At 48.6% G+C, this 15,138-nt stretch overlaps 1 protein-coding gene across 1 annotated transcript; it reads left to right on the top strand.

Annotated features, from left to right (window-relative positions):
• Positions 1–13,961, top strand: GRAP (GRB2 related adaptor protein). Its single transcript, XM_087701763.1, has 5 exons — positions 1–148; positions 1,484–1,581; positions 4,588–4,710; positions 11,507–11,675; positions 13,293–13,961. The coding sequence occupies exons 1-5, from the start codon at positions 71–73 to the stop codon at positions 13,476–13,478; spliced, it is 654 nt and encodes a 217-aa protein (XP_087557889.1). The 5' UTR covers positions 1–70; the 3' UTR covers positions 13,479–13,961.
• Positions 13,962–15,138: the final 1,177 nt, after the last annotated feature.

Raw genomic sequence — 15,138 nt, forward strand, 5'->3', positions numbered from 1 at the left:
TGGGCCAGCTGGGCTGGGGAAGGGGCGCCTTCGAGGTCTCACTGTGGGCCCGAGAAGGACCAGCCCCAGCATGGAGGCCCTTGCCTTGTACAACTTCCAGGCGTCCGAGAAGGATGAATTAGCCTTTAAGAAGGGAGACACGCTGAAGGTAACTGGGGGCAGGGGGGGGGGGCTCAGGGCTGTTGGCAGATGAAACCTCGGCTGCATTTGTTCTGAAATGCACAAAAATCCGATCCAGTTGGACAGCTGAACAAAATCAGCCGTCTGAAGCAGGTTCAGAGATGAGAGATATGAGAAAGAGAGACGGGGGGGGGGGGGAGAGAGAGATGATGATGATGATGATGTTGATGATGATGATGATGATGAGAGAGGGGTTTTGATAGATGGGTAAATATAGAGAAAAAAAGGGAAGATGGATGGATGGATGGATGGATGGTAGATAAGATAGATAGATAGATAGATAGATAAATAGATAGATAAATAGATAGATAGATAGATAGATAGATAGATAGATAGATAGATAGATAGATAGATAGACAGACAGACAGACAGATAGACAGACAGACAAGATAGATGAGAGAGAGGGATGATAGATAGATAGATAGATAGATAGATAGATAGATAGATAGATAGATAGATAGATAGATAGATAGATAGATAGATAGATAGATATAGATGATAGATAGATAGATGATAGATAGATACAGATGGCAGATAGATAATAGATGATGGATGGATAGATAGATGATAGGTAGGTAGGTAGGTAGGTAGGTAGGTAGGTAGGTAGGTAGGTAGGTAGGTAGATAGATAGATAGATAGATAGATAGATAGATAGATAGATAGATATAAAATAGACGATAGATTATATAGATAGATGATAGATAGATAGATAGATAGATAGATAGATAGATAGATAGATAGATATTAGAGATAGATGATAGAGGATAGATAGATAGATAGATAGATAGATAGATAGATAGATAGATAGATAGATAGATAGATAGATAGATAGATAGATGATAGATAGATATTAGAGATGATAGATTAGATTAGGAGAAAGAGAGATGAGATGGATGAATGGATGGATGGATGGATGGTAGATAGACAGACAGACAGATTATAGAGAGAAATAGAAGGAAGAGAAAGAGAGACAGACAGAGGGACAGACAGGAAGAGAGAGAGAGAGGATATAGTTCTGATCCATCTTGCTTAAATTCCCAAACGTAAAAAAGCATTATTAATCCTCCTTTTGCACAGAGCATTCTCTGTTTCTAAAAAGTGTGCCTAGAACCTCAAATAAGCAGAGCCACTTTGGCTGCATCCTTGGGCCTCGGAGCTTCGGGAAAATAAATTCCCCTGGGCTTCCTCCATGCCAAGATGGGGTCTACCTGACAGCCCACCCCCTCGGCAGCCTTCTGTCTCTCTCCCCCCCCCCTCCCAGCTCCAGCCCGATGTTTGCTTATTCCTCCTTTTGAGTCCACAGATTCTGAACATGGAAGAGGACCAGAACTGGTACAAAGCGGAGCTTCTGGGGCTGGAAGGATTCGTCCCCAAAAACTACATCAAAATGAAGCCTCATCCGTGAGTAGCCTTTTCCTTCCCACTCGGCCAAGAGAGAGGAAACTCGGCAGAAACGTTCTGGCTCTTCTTGACTTGTCCTCAGTTAATTCAATCCTAGCAGGGATCTGGCCTCTTCGGTTTGAAGCAACGGGGAGAAAATAAGCCAGCATTCCTTCAACCACACTTTGCCCATCCATGTCTACATTTCTGAATCAGAATAGAAGCTGGAAGGGGCCTTGGAGGTCTTCTAGTCCAGCCCCTTGCAGGAGAACCTATACAATCTCAGACAATTCAATTTCAATTCAATTTATTAGATTTATAGGCCGCCCAATCCCGGAGACAAGCGCCTCTCCAGCCTCACTTCCCATGGCGAAGCACCCATGATTTTGTTGGTTTCATCCCATCCAGATCAGTGATGCCAGAAGTCTTTAATGCAGTTTCTGGGTCACAGTTGGCCCCACAGGAAGCCCGAAGCCCCCAACCTTTTAGGAATAGCAATAGCAGTTCGACTTATATACCGCTTCATAGGGCTTTCAGCCCTCTCTAAGCGATTTACAGAGTCAGCATATCTCCCCCACAGTCTGGGTCCTCATTTCACCCAGATAGATAGATGATAGATAGATAGATGATAGATAGATAGATAGATAGATAGATAGATAGATAGATAGATAGATAGATAGATAGATAGATAGATAGATAGATAGATTTGATAGACAGACAGACAGACAGACAGACAGATTGATAGATTTGATAGATAGATTTGATAGATAGATTTGATAGATAGATTTGATAGATAGATTTGATAGATAGATTTGATAGATTGATAGATGATAGATAGATTGATAGATTGATAGATGATAGATAGATTGATAGATAGATAGATAGATAGATAGATAGACAGACAGACTGACAGATTGATAGATTTGATAGATTTGATAGATTGATTGATAGATGATATAGATGATAGATTGATAGATTGATAGATTGATAGATTGATAGATATAGATGATAGATAGATAGATAGATAGATAGATAGATAGATAGATAGATAGATAGATAGATGATAGATAGCAATAGCAGTTAGACTTATATACCGCTTCATAGGGCTTTCAGCCCTCTCTAAGCGATTTACAGAGTCAGCATATATCGCCCCCACAGTCTGGGTCCTCATTTTACCCACCTCGGAAGGATGGAAGGCTGAGTCAACCCTGAGCCGGTGAGATTTGAACAGCCGAACTGCAGAACTGCAGTCAGCTGAAGTAGCCTGCAGTCCTGCATTTAACCACTGCGCCACCCTGGCTTCCTATCTTTGCAAGATAGATGGACAATTGCAAGAACAACCCAAAGATCAGATAGGATGATCCCAGGGCTGTGGTGGACATTTCTCTCCTCCCCCAACCCCACATTTCAATATTCAAATGGGGGTTTGTGGGAGGGGAAACCAAGATGAGCTTCAGCCATGCATTTGCCTTGTGAAACAGGAGAGAGAGAAGGAATAAGAGAACAACCGAGATGGAAGATGGACCTTGGAGTTCTCCTAGTCCAACCCTCCCCCCCCTTCTCAAGCAGGAGACCCTGGCTGGATGGGGGATTCTGGGAGTTGAAGTCCACAAGTCTTAAAGTTTCCATGAACAGCCCTGCCCTAGACCATTTCAGATAAATGGCTGTCCAGACTCTTCTTAAAAACGTCCAGTGTTGGAGCATTCACAACTTCTGTGAATTTGTTTCTGTCTTATATTATAATCTTTTTTAATATTTCTAACTGTTTTTATGTAAGCCGCCCGGAGTCCTTCGGGATTGGGCGGCATACAAATCTATTAAAATCGAAATCGAATTCTGGAGGCAACTTCTTGTTCCACTGATTCCCTGTTCTCGCTGGCAGGAAATTTCTCCCGAGTTCTAAGCCAGGGATGGCCAATCTTTTAGGCACAGAGAACCCAAACTGGAAGGCCAGAGTGCTGGGAACCCAACCACCAGCTGGCTGGCGCACATGCGCACCTCAAAAACCCGACAACCAGCTGGCTGAGCTGGGGCGACGGCGCGCATACCCACAGAGAGGGCTTTGCGTGCCACCTCTGGTGCTCATGCCATAGATTCTCCATCGGGGTTCTAAGTTGCTTCTCTCCTTGATTAGTTTCCATCCGTTTCTTCTTGTCCTGCATTCAGGGGCTTTGAAGGAGAGGCGGACCCCCTCCCTCTTCTTCGTAGCAGCCCCTCTCCAATATTGGAAGACTGCTACCCTGTGAATAGATGATGACGATGCTAGATTTGCCCCTGATTGAGGTTGGGTCAGTGGTACAATGCAATTTTTTTTTTACTACCAGTTCTGTGGGCGTGGCTTGGTGGGTGTGGTTTGGTGGGTGTGGCATGGCTTGGTGGGCGTGGCAGGGGAAGGATACTGCAAAATCCCCATTCCCTCCTGATCAGCTGGGACTCGGGAGGCAGAGAATAGATGGGGGCGCGGCCAGCCAGAGATGGCATTTCCCGGTTCTCTGAACTACTCAAAATTTCCGCTACCGGTTCTCCAGAACCTGCTGGATTTCACCCCTGGGTTGGGTCCCTTTTCGGCTCAGAGAGCATTGATTAAGAGGCTGCCTGATCTCTGACCAGGATCTCTTGCCACACCGTGGATCCCCATTAATTCCCCTTTTGGGACACGGTGCTATTCTCCCCGTCTAGACTCAGCTGTCCAGCGGTCGTCCCTAGGGAGCAGTCATGCGGCTACGAGCAACTTTTGCAGGCTTAGGCACAAAGTGTGTTTCCGTCCTCTTTCGAATGCGGTGGGCCCTGTAACAAAGAGAGTTTAGTCCCAGTTCTCGTCGAAAGAGCAGCTCACGGAGCAAAAAACAAACCAAGAGTGACAGGCCAAAGTGGGCTGCCTTCGTGGGCGCCCAGGCGCTCTGAAGCTGCAAGCGGAACTGAAACTTTCTTTGCAACCCCGGTGGCTGTGGCATTTTATAAGACGGGAACCTCGACCTGCTGCTTCCCCCACTAACCCCCTCCCCCCCCCCGTCTCTGACCCTCCAGGTGGTATTGTGGCAAAATCTCCAGGCAAGGCGCCGAAAAGGCCCTTCTCAAGCGACGGTTCCGGGGCGCATTTCTCATCCGACAGAGCGAGAGCAGCCCGGGAGATTTCTCCATCTCTGTGAAGTAAGTGCCTGGTTGCTGGGGGGGAGGTGAGGGGGGGGGTTCCTTCTGCTGATGTGGGCTCACACCCGTGTTGGAAGGGCCGTCAAGGGAACCCTGAGGACACTCCGGCTTGGCACAACTGTTGCCGTCGGCTGCAGCTCGGAACACCAGAGGGCGCTCTCGGCTGACATGGAAAGAGCCCAAGAAACTTTTCCAGGGGAAAAAAATCGCGCCCAGGGCTCGTGGAAGGAGCCCATTTCCCAGCTCTGGGAAATGAGCGAGCAATTAAAATAAAAAACTGAGGATTCCTACCAGTGCAAAGCAGCGCAGTGCAAAGCCTATTTCCACTTCTGCAGTAAACTTAATTGGCTAAAACACGTGAAGAACGGTTGCAGGAAGTGGGCATGGCTAGTTTAATGAAAAGGAGGACTAGGGGAGAGAGGATAGCAGCGTTCCGATATCTCAGGGGCTGCCCCAAAGAAGAGGGAGTCAAGCTATCCTTTAAAGCGGTAGGACAAGGAGCAATGGGTGGAAACTAATCAAGGAGAGAAGCAACTTAGAACTAAGGAGGAATTTCCTGATAGTGAGAACAATTAATCAATGGAACAGTTTGACTCCAGAAGTTGTGAATGCCCCAACACTGGAAGTTTTTAAGAAGATGTTGGATAACGCTTTGTCTGAAGTGATATAGGGCTTCCTGCCTAGGCAGGGGATTGGACTAGAAGACCTCCATGGCCCCTTCCATCTCTGTTATCCTACACCAGTGGTTCCCAAACTTGGCAACTTTAAGACTTGTGGACTTCAACTCCCAGAATTCTCCAGCCAGCAGCGCTGGCTGGAGAATTCTGGGAGTTGAAGTCCACAAGTCTTAAAGTTGCCAAGTTTGGGAACCACTGTCCTACACTATTCTATTCAACAGCAGGTAATTTTGCCTATCCACCCGTCTTCAATGGCTGGGGACTTCTGGGAGTTGAAGCCCACCAAAGTTAGAAAGGCTGGGCTAAGCTGCTTGGGGTCACCCGGCGTCTTTCTCCTCCCGTCCCATTGTTCTGCAGCCCATCTGGGGGGTGGCAAGTTGGGGAAGGCCACCCACCCCATCCGTGCACATCTGGAAGGGCTCTCAGCCGTTCCTCAGTCCCTCCCATGCCTGCCATGACCATCTTGGCACAAAGCAGGCAGGCAGCGATGCCACTTTCCAAACAAAGTGCTGAAGGAGATGCCCGGGAAGGAGGGTGGCGAGAGGACACCCTCCACTTGCATGTTGAGACGGATGTGCAGAGCCTGGCATGCCAACCACCCAGCACATTTTCTGTGTCAAGGGCAACCTATTAGGGAGAGAAACCCTGGGGTGGGGTGGGGAATATGACTGGCACCTTTTCCTCATCTCGACCCATTTTGTATTCAAAGACAAATCCGGGCATTTTCTTCCTTTCTCTTTGCCTTGTTGAAATGTGACCGAGAAGAGACTTCACAGCAACTCCTCTACTTCCAAGGAACTAGAAACTTGTAGCAACAAGCCCCACAGCTATCCGTTAAGCATGACAGGACTGACCTCTCCTGTATTTGCCAGGGTGTGGTTCTGCTCTCCGTGAGCCCAATTTTCAGAGGCGCCTGGAGCCCATTTTGCCACTTGGGCACCTGTAGGATTTAGCCTGGCATTTCTGCCCCCCCTTCCCAACACTCCCTTCTGCTCTCCCTTCTCCCCCGGAGGGCGAACCGACCAGGCACATCACGCCAGAGAAATGGCTTCTTCACCTTGTACTCATCGCCGAGTTGTCACATTCTTGAAGGACCTCGATCAGCCCCCTAACTCCCAAACTCCCCTCCCCTAGCCGGCATTCTCTGGAGGCACCGAGGCCACAATGCCAAGATTTCCCACTTGCTTTTAGCCTTCCGTGCTGCTTATTGGAGGGGGGGGGCACCACCCAGTTTCAGGATTCAAATCAGGGGCCTCCAAACTTGGCAACTTGAAGACTTGTGGACTTCAACTCCCAGAATTCCCCAGCCAGCAAAGCAAAGCTGGCTGGGGAATTCTTTGCTTTGCTGGCTGGGGAATTCTGGGAGATGAAGTCCACAAGTCATAAACTTGCCAAGGTTAGAGACCCCTGACCTAAATTCAAGTAGTCCTGGACTTATGGCCATAGTTGGGAACCAGAATTTCCGTTGCTAAGCGGTTAAATGAATCGTGCCCAATTTTACGATGTTTTTTTGCCATTATGCAGATCACTGGGGGTTATTAAGGGAATGATGCAGTCCTCAAGCAAATCCGGCTTTGCTTATTGACAAACTGGCGCAGGGGTTTCGCAAGCCAAGATTTCCAGCTGAGCCAGATGTGCAAAGTCATTGAGCCGAGATGACGCAGTGGTTAGAGTGCAGTACTGCAGGCCACTTCAGCTGACTGCTATCTGCAGTTTAGCGGTTCAAATCTCACGGGCTCAAGGTTGACTCTGCCTTCCATCCTTCCGAGGTGGGTGAAATGAGGACCCGGATTGTTGTTGGGGGCGATAGGCTGACTCTGTAAACCGCTTAGAGAGGCCTGAAAGCCCTATGAAGCGGTATATAAGTCTAACTGCTATTGCTATTGCTATGGGAGGCGTCCAGCAAACCTCTCCTGGTGTCCGGGGACCAGGGCTCTGAGCTGGAGGGGGTCTCCGTCCCTGACCCCCTTTCCAAGTTCCTAGGTGTGCTTCCGAAAGGCCCCAGGTGAGAGGCTCAGGTCCCTTACCTGCCCTTGTGCCTCCTGTTCAGAGGGAGGGGAAGAAAACAGAGCTGAGCTTGTGGAAGAGGCTGGGATGATTCCTCCTACATCAACAAGGGAGTTGCGTTTCCAGAGACAGCAGTGAAAAGACGCTTCCTTTGTGCCCTCAATCATACAGCCACAATGGGCAGAGTCACCCTGGGTGGATCTGCGAGGCCGAAGGGCTGTCAAAAGCCAGTCCCGGGATCCAAAACACTTCGATGTGCTGAGATCTCATCACCTGCCAGCCTTCTTGACTCTGCCCAGTTCCAGAAGAGGAGACGGACCTGCCCTTCTAGGAAAAAGGGGGCAAAGTAGATCCTCTTCCAAGCCTGAGGTCTCCTCCCCTGCTTAGAACCAGACCGGGAACAGACCAGTTTTACCAAAGGTGCTCCAGAACCTGCAGAGTCAGGCCAACCTTTGCATTCTTGTGTGGCTCCATCCTGGGGCCTCGTTCCAAGAGATGTCAACAGGCCAAGCATCCTATCCTCCCGACTTGGAAAACCACCGGGCTTAAACTTGCGTTGAGTTCTCCGCCAAAGTTAAGATGTGGTTGCTATCTAACTTTATCATTTCCCCCAGTTTAGGGCTGAGGTTTTGATCGGCAGGGCTAGGAAGGCGTAGAAAGGTCACCTCTGCAGCCCACTCCTGGCTCAGCAGAAAATAGGCCGGTGGCTTCGGAAGGACGACCAAGGGCAGGAAGCAACTTTACACGGTTGATCTTCTACCCCGTGATCGAGAAAGGGATCTTTCCGAGTAAGATTCCTTCTCCTGCCCAACACGCTGGCTTCCCTGTGGCCAGCAGGGTTGAGAATTAGGGGGGCTATGTCCCCAAAATGCCAGGAGAGCTGTGGGTTGAGGAGATTGATAGCAATAGCAATAGCAGTTAGACTTCTATACCGCTTCATAGGGCTTTCAGCCCTCTCTAAGCGGTTTACAGCAGTGTTTCTCAACCTTGGCCACTTGAAGATGTCTGGACTTCAACTCCCAGAATTCCCCAGCCAGCGAATGCTGGCTGGGGAATTCTGGGAGTTGAAGTCCAGACATCTTCAAGTGGCCAAGGTTGAGAAACACTGGTTTACAGAGTCAGCATATTGCCCCCAACAACAATCCGGGTCCTCATTTCACCCACCTCGGAAGGATGGAAGGCTGAGTCAACCCTGAGCCGGTGAGATTTGAACCGCCGAACTGCAGAACTGCAGTCAGCTGAAGTAGCCTGCAGTGCTGCATTTAACCACTGCGCCACCTCGGCTCTATGAGGGATGACTGGCAAAGTGGCCTCTTCTGGAGTCCTGGTTGAGTCTTCCGCCACATGGTGGGTCTCCAAAATCTGAGAAGGCTTTTGTAATTTAGGATCTCTTTAACCAACATGTTCAGGGTGGAATAAGGAATTTTCTGCCTGAAAGAGAGCTACACCCCCTTCCCAAGTGTCCAAACGAAGGGAGGTGGGCTTCCCTCCTCTTGAGGTTGACCCAAACCCATCTTGAAGAAATCCATCCCTCCATCGGATTTCTATCCCGTCTGGGCAGTTTTCGACTCAAGATTTCAATTTTTCTTCCCTTACGGTGGGGTTCTTCTTCCAAGCAGCCCCCCAAAGCTTTCTGAATTGCTCCCTCCCCCCCCCCACTAGCAGGGCCCATCCCTCCCTCCAACCATCTCCAGGTGTTTCTCTCCTTCTCTCTCCCAGGCAGTGGCGGATTGGGGCTCCCTGGTGCCCTGAGCACTGACAAGTCTTGGTGTCCCCCCTCCCTTTGTACAAATCTTCATTGGGCTTTTTCTTTCTTTCTCAGCTTTGGGGTGCCCCCTTTGGGCCTGGTGCTCTGAGCATGTGCTTCGCCTGCTTAAGGCTCAATACACCAATGCTCTCAGGAAGATGAGCCCTTCAGGTATGGGCTTCCTGGCTCATTGCATGAATCAAAACACCGTTCAGAGGTTTATTCTGCGACTTTGTGGATGCAAGTTGTCACTTGACACAGGAGGTGTGAAAGCCGAGCCGTTTCCCGTCGCCTGTTTGTTTAGATCTGCTCTGCGTCTCTCCTGTTTCAGCAGCCGAAAGCTTCTAAGGTGGAGCGATGAGAACAGGGTGTAATTATGGCTGAACCCAAGTGCTGGGATTGCGAAGGATGGGACTCTATAGAAAAGGCAACTGGCCAGCTGGGGGGGGGGGAGGGGGGGCAGCCCAGCTGGGAAGCTAAACAAACGGAATGAAAGTTTTCTTTTGGAGGTTGGAAAGGGGTTTGGGGCTTCTCTGAGCGCTCAGAAGCAGATGTGCAAAACTGCACAGAGTTCAACTCAGTGTTTTCCAAAGGGGGCAACTTTAAGAGGGCTGGACTTCAACTCCCAGGTTTTCTGCAGCCTGTAGGGTTCGGTGTGGCATCCTGGGTATTAAAGGCCCTCTCCCACTTAAAGTTGCCACCGTTGGAAAATACTGGGTTGAACCCTCGCAACGTAGGAGAACCCCCATCAAAGACACCAGTTCTCCACCACCTCCAGAGGGTTTTTTGGGTCAGTCAACTGTTATTTTGCCCCAAGGAAACCAAACGCGGCCGTTTCCTAGCTAGAAATAAGGCATTTTGCGGCCATATCTGCAAACACAACACCGAGGGTTACCACCTCACCTGGCCGCCCACCTCACCTCTCCTGCTGAGAACAGGCGAAGGTCGGCAAGCAGGTTCTTGCCCACCGCGGAGATTGTGCTTTTTGTGAGTCAAGGCCTGGGGGGATTAGCAGGAGCTACAGAAGTCAGCCTGCAGGCAAATGCTCCGATTCCTTCCTTTTCTTGGCTTAAAAGGAAACCGAGTCATCAGGACAGGAGGCCGGGGAGCCTCAGCTGGGAGAGCTTGTGTGAGGTTCCCGCCGAGAGGCCGAAACACTCATTTGGGCCAAGTTGTGTCCGTCCTGTGGAAAACAGACTCTAAATAAAATGATAAAAATAGGTACAAAATGGATAACATGAATCTCAGTTGCTTAGCAAGACAGAATAACAAGAGTTGGAAGGGACCTGATAAAGCAATTCTAATGGGGGAACAAATGAAAACTGGCATATATAGGCAGCGATGTTTTGTTGAAAAATGAAGGAATAAGATCTCTGTTTGAAGGTATGAAATGCAAGGTTAACAATGAATATAAGTATACTTTCCGGGGGGAAATAATGCTAATGTTAACTGAATATATATTGTAGAATGAAAATGAGGCCTTTAGTTACATTAGATGAAACATTTGAGACGGTAAATATTATTTGAAGATGCAGATGTTAAAACACTTGTAACCAAACGACATGCAGCATGTGATGATGGTTTTTTTGTGTGTGTTTTTTCCCCTTTTTTCTTTCTTTCTTTCTTTCTTTCTTTCTTTCTTTCTTTCTTTCTTTTTTCTAATCCTAGGTTATTGTGGTGTCTATTAAATATATAACAGAGAGATATGGTGTGTGTGTGTATGGGGGGAAACGTAGTAGGGATGGATTGCTACAGGCAGGGGAGTAAGAAACGATACGAAACCAAAATCTATTAAATGAAACAACGAATGTATAAGAATGATAAAGGTTAAAGCACCTGTAATCAAATGACATACTGCATGGGATGATGGGTTTTGTCTTTCTTTTTTTTGTGTGTGGGGTTTTTTTTCTTTTCTTTTTCTTTTCTTTTCCCTCTGCCTTTCTTTTTCTATTGTTATGTGATTATGTTGTCTGTGTAACAAAAATAAAAATTAAAATTAAAAAAAAAGAGTTGGAAGGGACCTGGGAGATCTTCTAGTCCAACCTTCTGGTCAAGCAGGAGACCCTTTATCATTCCAGACAAATGGTTGTCCAATCTCACGGGCCAGGGACACTTGGTTGTTATCCAGTCTGTGCAGTAGACATGTTATAAGTAAGGTCATCCTACTTCTTCCTCCATGAAGGACTCTGGTCCATGAGATCATTTCCCAGAACCATCAACCTGGAGGGTCATTGAGGCCATCAAGTCAACCTCTGCTCCATAGAAGAAACCCCAATCCATCACCAAAATGCCCAGCTGTACTCCAGGCACCCCGTTCTACTCCACTCCCCCCACCCCTACACTTCATCCTCTGCTTCTCTTCTAGTTACGGAGACCAAGTCCTGCACTTCAAGGTCCTCCGGGACAAAAAGGGCAAGTGGCATCTCTGGGAGGAGAAGTTCAACTCCATCAACGAACTGGTGGACTTCTACCGAACCACCAGCATCGATAAGAAGAGGCAGGTCTTCCTGAGAGACCACGTAGAAGCCGAGGAGGTAAGGAACCACCCAGATTCCCCATTTCTTTTCTTCCGGTCCTGTTGTTAACCGTGAGCAGCTGCTAAACAAGTGCTTGCTACATCAAGGGCTACTTGGAATTGCATTCCTTAATTTAGGAGATGGCTTCTTCTGAAGCCTCTCTTGATCTCCTGCCACTTTCCACCTAGCCAAGGTTGACCTTGGAGAACATCTTGCCTTGGGAGCGTCTAACAATCACGTTTAGATGAGGTGGACAAAGACATCCCAAACCTTCTGTCCTTCTGTCTCATTGAATGGTCCCCATCCTCTCATTCTGAGAAAGAACCACCATCTCATCTCCCACACAGAGCTGGGACAAAAGGGGGGAGGAGGGAATAGCTAATAAGACCCCCACATGTCCAAGGTGGAGCTAAGTTCAACGTAAAGATGTTATCAATTTTCTGAATTTTCTATTCTTTTTTCCAATATATTTTAGACTGTTTTTGTTAAAGATTTATACCGTGTATAGGTTCTGGGAAGACGGGGGAGGGAAGGCTGGGGGGGGGTGGGGGGAGGGTGGGAGGGAGGGATGTATATTAGGCTTGACGAGGGGTGTTAGATTTTAATGTAATATGATTGCACATGTATTCTCTTATTTTTTCTTTAAAACTAAGATATGTTAAGTATATTGATGTGGAAGCTTAAATACCATCAACATAGAATGGAGTTTGCTCAGAAGCGGAAATACACCAATGAGAGGAAGAGTGGGAAACAGAGGAGAGAAGAAAGATGGGAAGAGAGGGATAGGAGAGAGGGTAAAGGGGGAAGATGAGGAGGAGAAGGAGGAGTGGAATGAAGAGAGAGGAGAAGGAGAAAGGAAGGGGAAGTAGAGTAGGAAAGGATGATGGAGGGAAGACAGGATGTAGAAGAGTGGGAAACAGAGGAGAGAAGAAAGATAGGAAGAGAGGGATAGGAGAGAGGGTAAGGGGGGAAGATGAGGAGGATAAGGAGGAGTGGAATGAAGAGAGAGGAGAAGGAGAAAGGAAGGGGAAGTAGAGTAGAAAAGGATGATGGAGGGAAGAAAGGATGTAGAAGAGTGGGAAACAGAGGAGAGAAGAAAGATAGGAAGAGAGGGATAGGAGAGAGGGTGAAGGGGGAAGATGAGGTTGATAAGGAGGAGTGGAATGTAGAGAGAGGAGAAGGAGAAAGGAAGGGGAAGTAGAGTAGAAAAGGATGATGGAGGGAAGAAAGGAGGTAGAAGAGTGGGAAGCAGAGGAGAGAAGAAAGATAGGAAGAGAGGGATAGGAGAGAGGGTAAGGGGGGAAGATGAGGAGGATAAGGAGGAGTGGAATGAAGAGAGAGGAGAAGGAGAAAGGAAGGGGAAGTAGAGTAGAAAAGGATGATGGAGGGAAGAAAGGAGGTAGGAGAGAGGCAGAAGAAAGAGGTGTATGGAGAGCAGAAGAGCCAATAATGGGTTTTTATCTTTCTGGGCGTTGATGACAAGAGGAACTGATGTAATTACTACTTAATACAATAGGATATTGCCTATGTAATAGTATACATGTGATTGTATGTTATGAAAATGGAAAATAAAAAAAGGATATTTCTTTTTAAAAAAAGACCCCAACATGTCTTTTCATCTTTTTTTCCCCGCAGCCCAAGAAGCCAACATTCGTCCAAGCCCAGTTTGACTTCTTGGCCGAGAACCCCTCGCAGCTGAGCTTCAGCCGAGGGGACATCCTCAAGATTCTGGACTGCTCTGACCCCCACTGGTGGAGGGGGAAGCTGGGGGTGAAAACGGGCCTTTTTCCTCGGAACTACGTTTTCCCCCTGCGCATGTGAACCTGCCTGGCTGGCTCATCTGGCTGGCGGAAGTGGTCGGACGTCCCATCTGGACCTTTTCTTCTCTTGCACAAAGTCAACCGATGCTTTGACTCGCTCTCAAGCAGAGCCAGGCCAAACTTTCCACTTTCACACTCCGACCTTAAAAGAGGCCCGTGGCACACCCGGACGGCCGTTCGGACGCTGAAACCTTCGGGCTTCATGGCAGGTTGAAATACTTTGCAGACCGATCCCCATCACTCACCTGGAGCCCAAACCAACCTCTGGAGAATCCTAACTATTTTGCTTTATAAAGCAATGTATTTCTAGAACTGCAATTCAGTTTCCATCGAAGTCACTCCTTGTTCAAAACTGCCTTCTGGTCCAGGTTTACCTTTCCACCCTCTGATGGTTTCAAAGAGCTGGGAGCCTTCCCTGAATCGATACACTGGAATGAGCTACGGTGAGAAATCTGATGCGTTGGTGTTGAGAAAATTCAGTATCAATTCCTACCTTTGTAGGGGGAAAAAACTACAGTTCCCAGCATCCCTTGAAAAGATGCGTGGGCCGCAAAATTACAGTGGAGAGGTCCTTCCTAGAGAGACCCTGCGGAGCATGCTGGCTGGGGGATTCTGGGAGTTGGAGTCTTAGAGTGGCCAAGACTGAGAAACACTGCTCTCTGGATGCCGGCCCCCTCCCCACCCCCCGGTTGCCCTGGTCTTGAAGCCCCTCTTGACTGCCGCAGAATATTTTCTGCCAATCTTCAGACATGTCCCGGGTGTCCTCCTGAGTTTTGATCTCACACCTTGGAGGAGATCCTCAAAAGTGATCCTGTGGATTCCCAACAGTGGACCTGTGGACTCAGGAAGCAGATGGGGAAATCCCCTCCTGTTGCTTTCTCTTTCTAACTCTCTCCTCAGCGTTTTGCTGTCCAATCCAGCTCTCTCTGCTCCGCAGCCCCCTTGGTCAGCCGCCAAGTGCAAGGAGGAAGGAAGGAAAGCGCTGATAATCATCCGGCGGGTCAGAAAGTCCACCGTCCCTCTCCTTGACCTCCTGCTCCTCTCCTAATCTTTATGAGGCCTGCCCTAAATTGAGCATTTGCTCAGCTCCCTGCAGAGGGGCTTCCAAAGCTTATCAAGACTGCGCAGGGCTGGAAGCTGTTTTCCATCTGGTGGGGGCTGGCCCTGATACAGCCTCTCCGTGGCCCTCGGACCACACCGGGGGGCCCTCCCAGGAGATGGGACGGCAGCTCTACATGGGGCTGCCCCTGAAAAGTGTCCGGAGACTACAATTAGTCCAGAATGCAGCCGCGCGAGCGATACTGGGTGTACCAAGATACACCCACACTACACCTATCCTCCGCGAGCTGCACTGGCTTCCTATTGGTCTCCGAGCACGATTCAAGGTGCTGGTTATCACCTTTAAAGCCCTACATGGCCTAGGACCCGGATATCTGCGAGACCGTCTCCTGCCGCATACCTCCCTAAGACCAATAAGATCGCACAGGATGGGCCTTCTCCAGGTGCCATCAGCTGGACAATGCCGGCTGGCGACGCCTCGGAGTAGGGCCTTCTCTGTTGCCGCTCCGGCCCTATGGAATGAGCTACCCCCAGAGATCCGGACCCTAGAATAGAATGGAATAGCTCTTGTCCTCCTAGGCTGCCATTCTCTGCCAGAGAGA

The sequence above is a fragment of the Thamnophis sirtalis genome, unplaced genomic scaffold (genome assembly GCF_051295495.1).
Source record: "Thamnophis sirtalis isolate CommonGarterSnake01/CBP01778 unplaced genomic scaffold, rThaSir2_p1.2 scaffold_14, whole genome shotgun sequence".
Taxonomy (NCBI): Eukaryota; Metazoa; Chordata; class Lepidosauria; order Squamata; family Natricidae; genus Thamnophis; species Thamnophis sirtalis.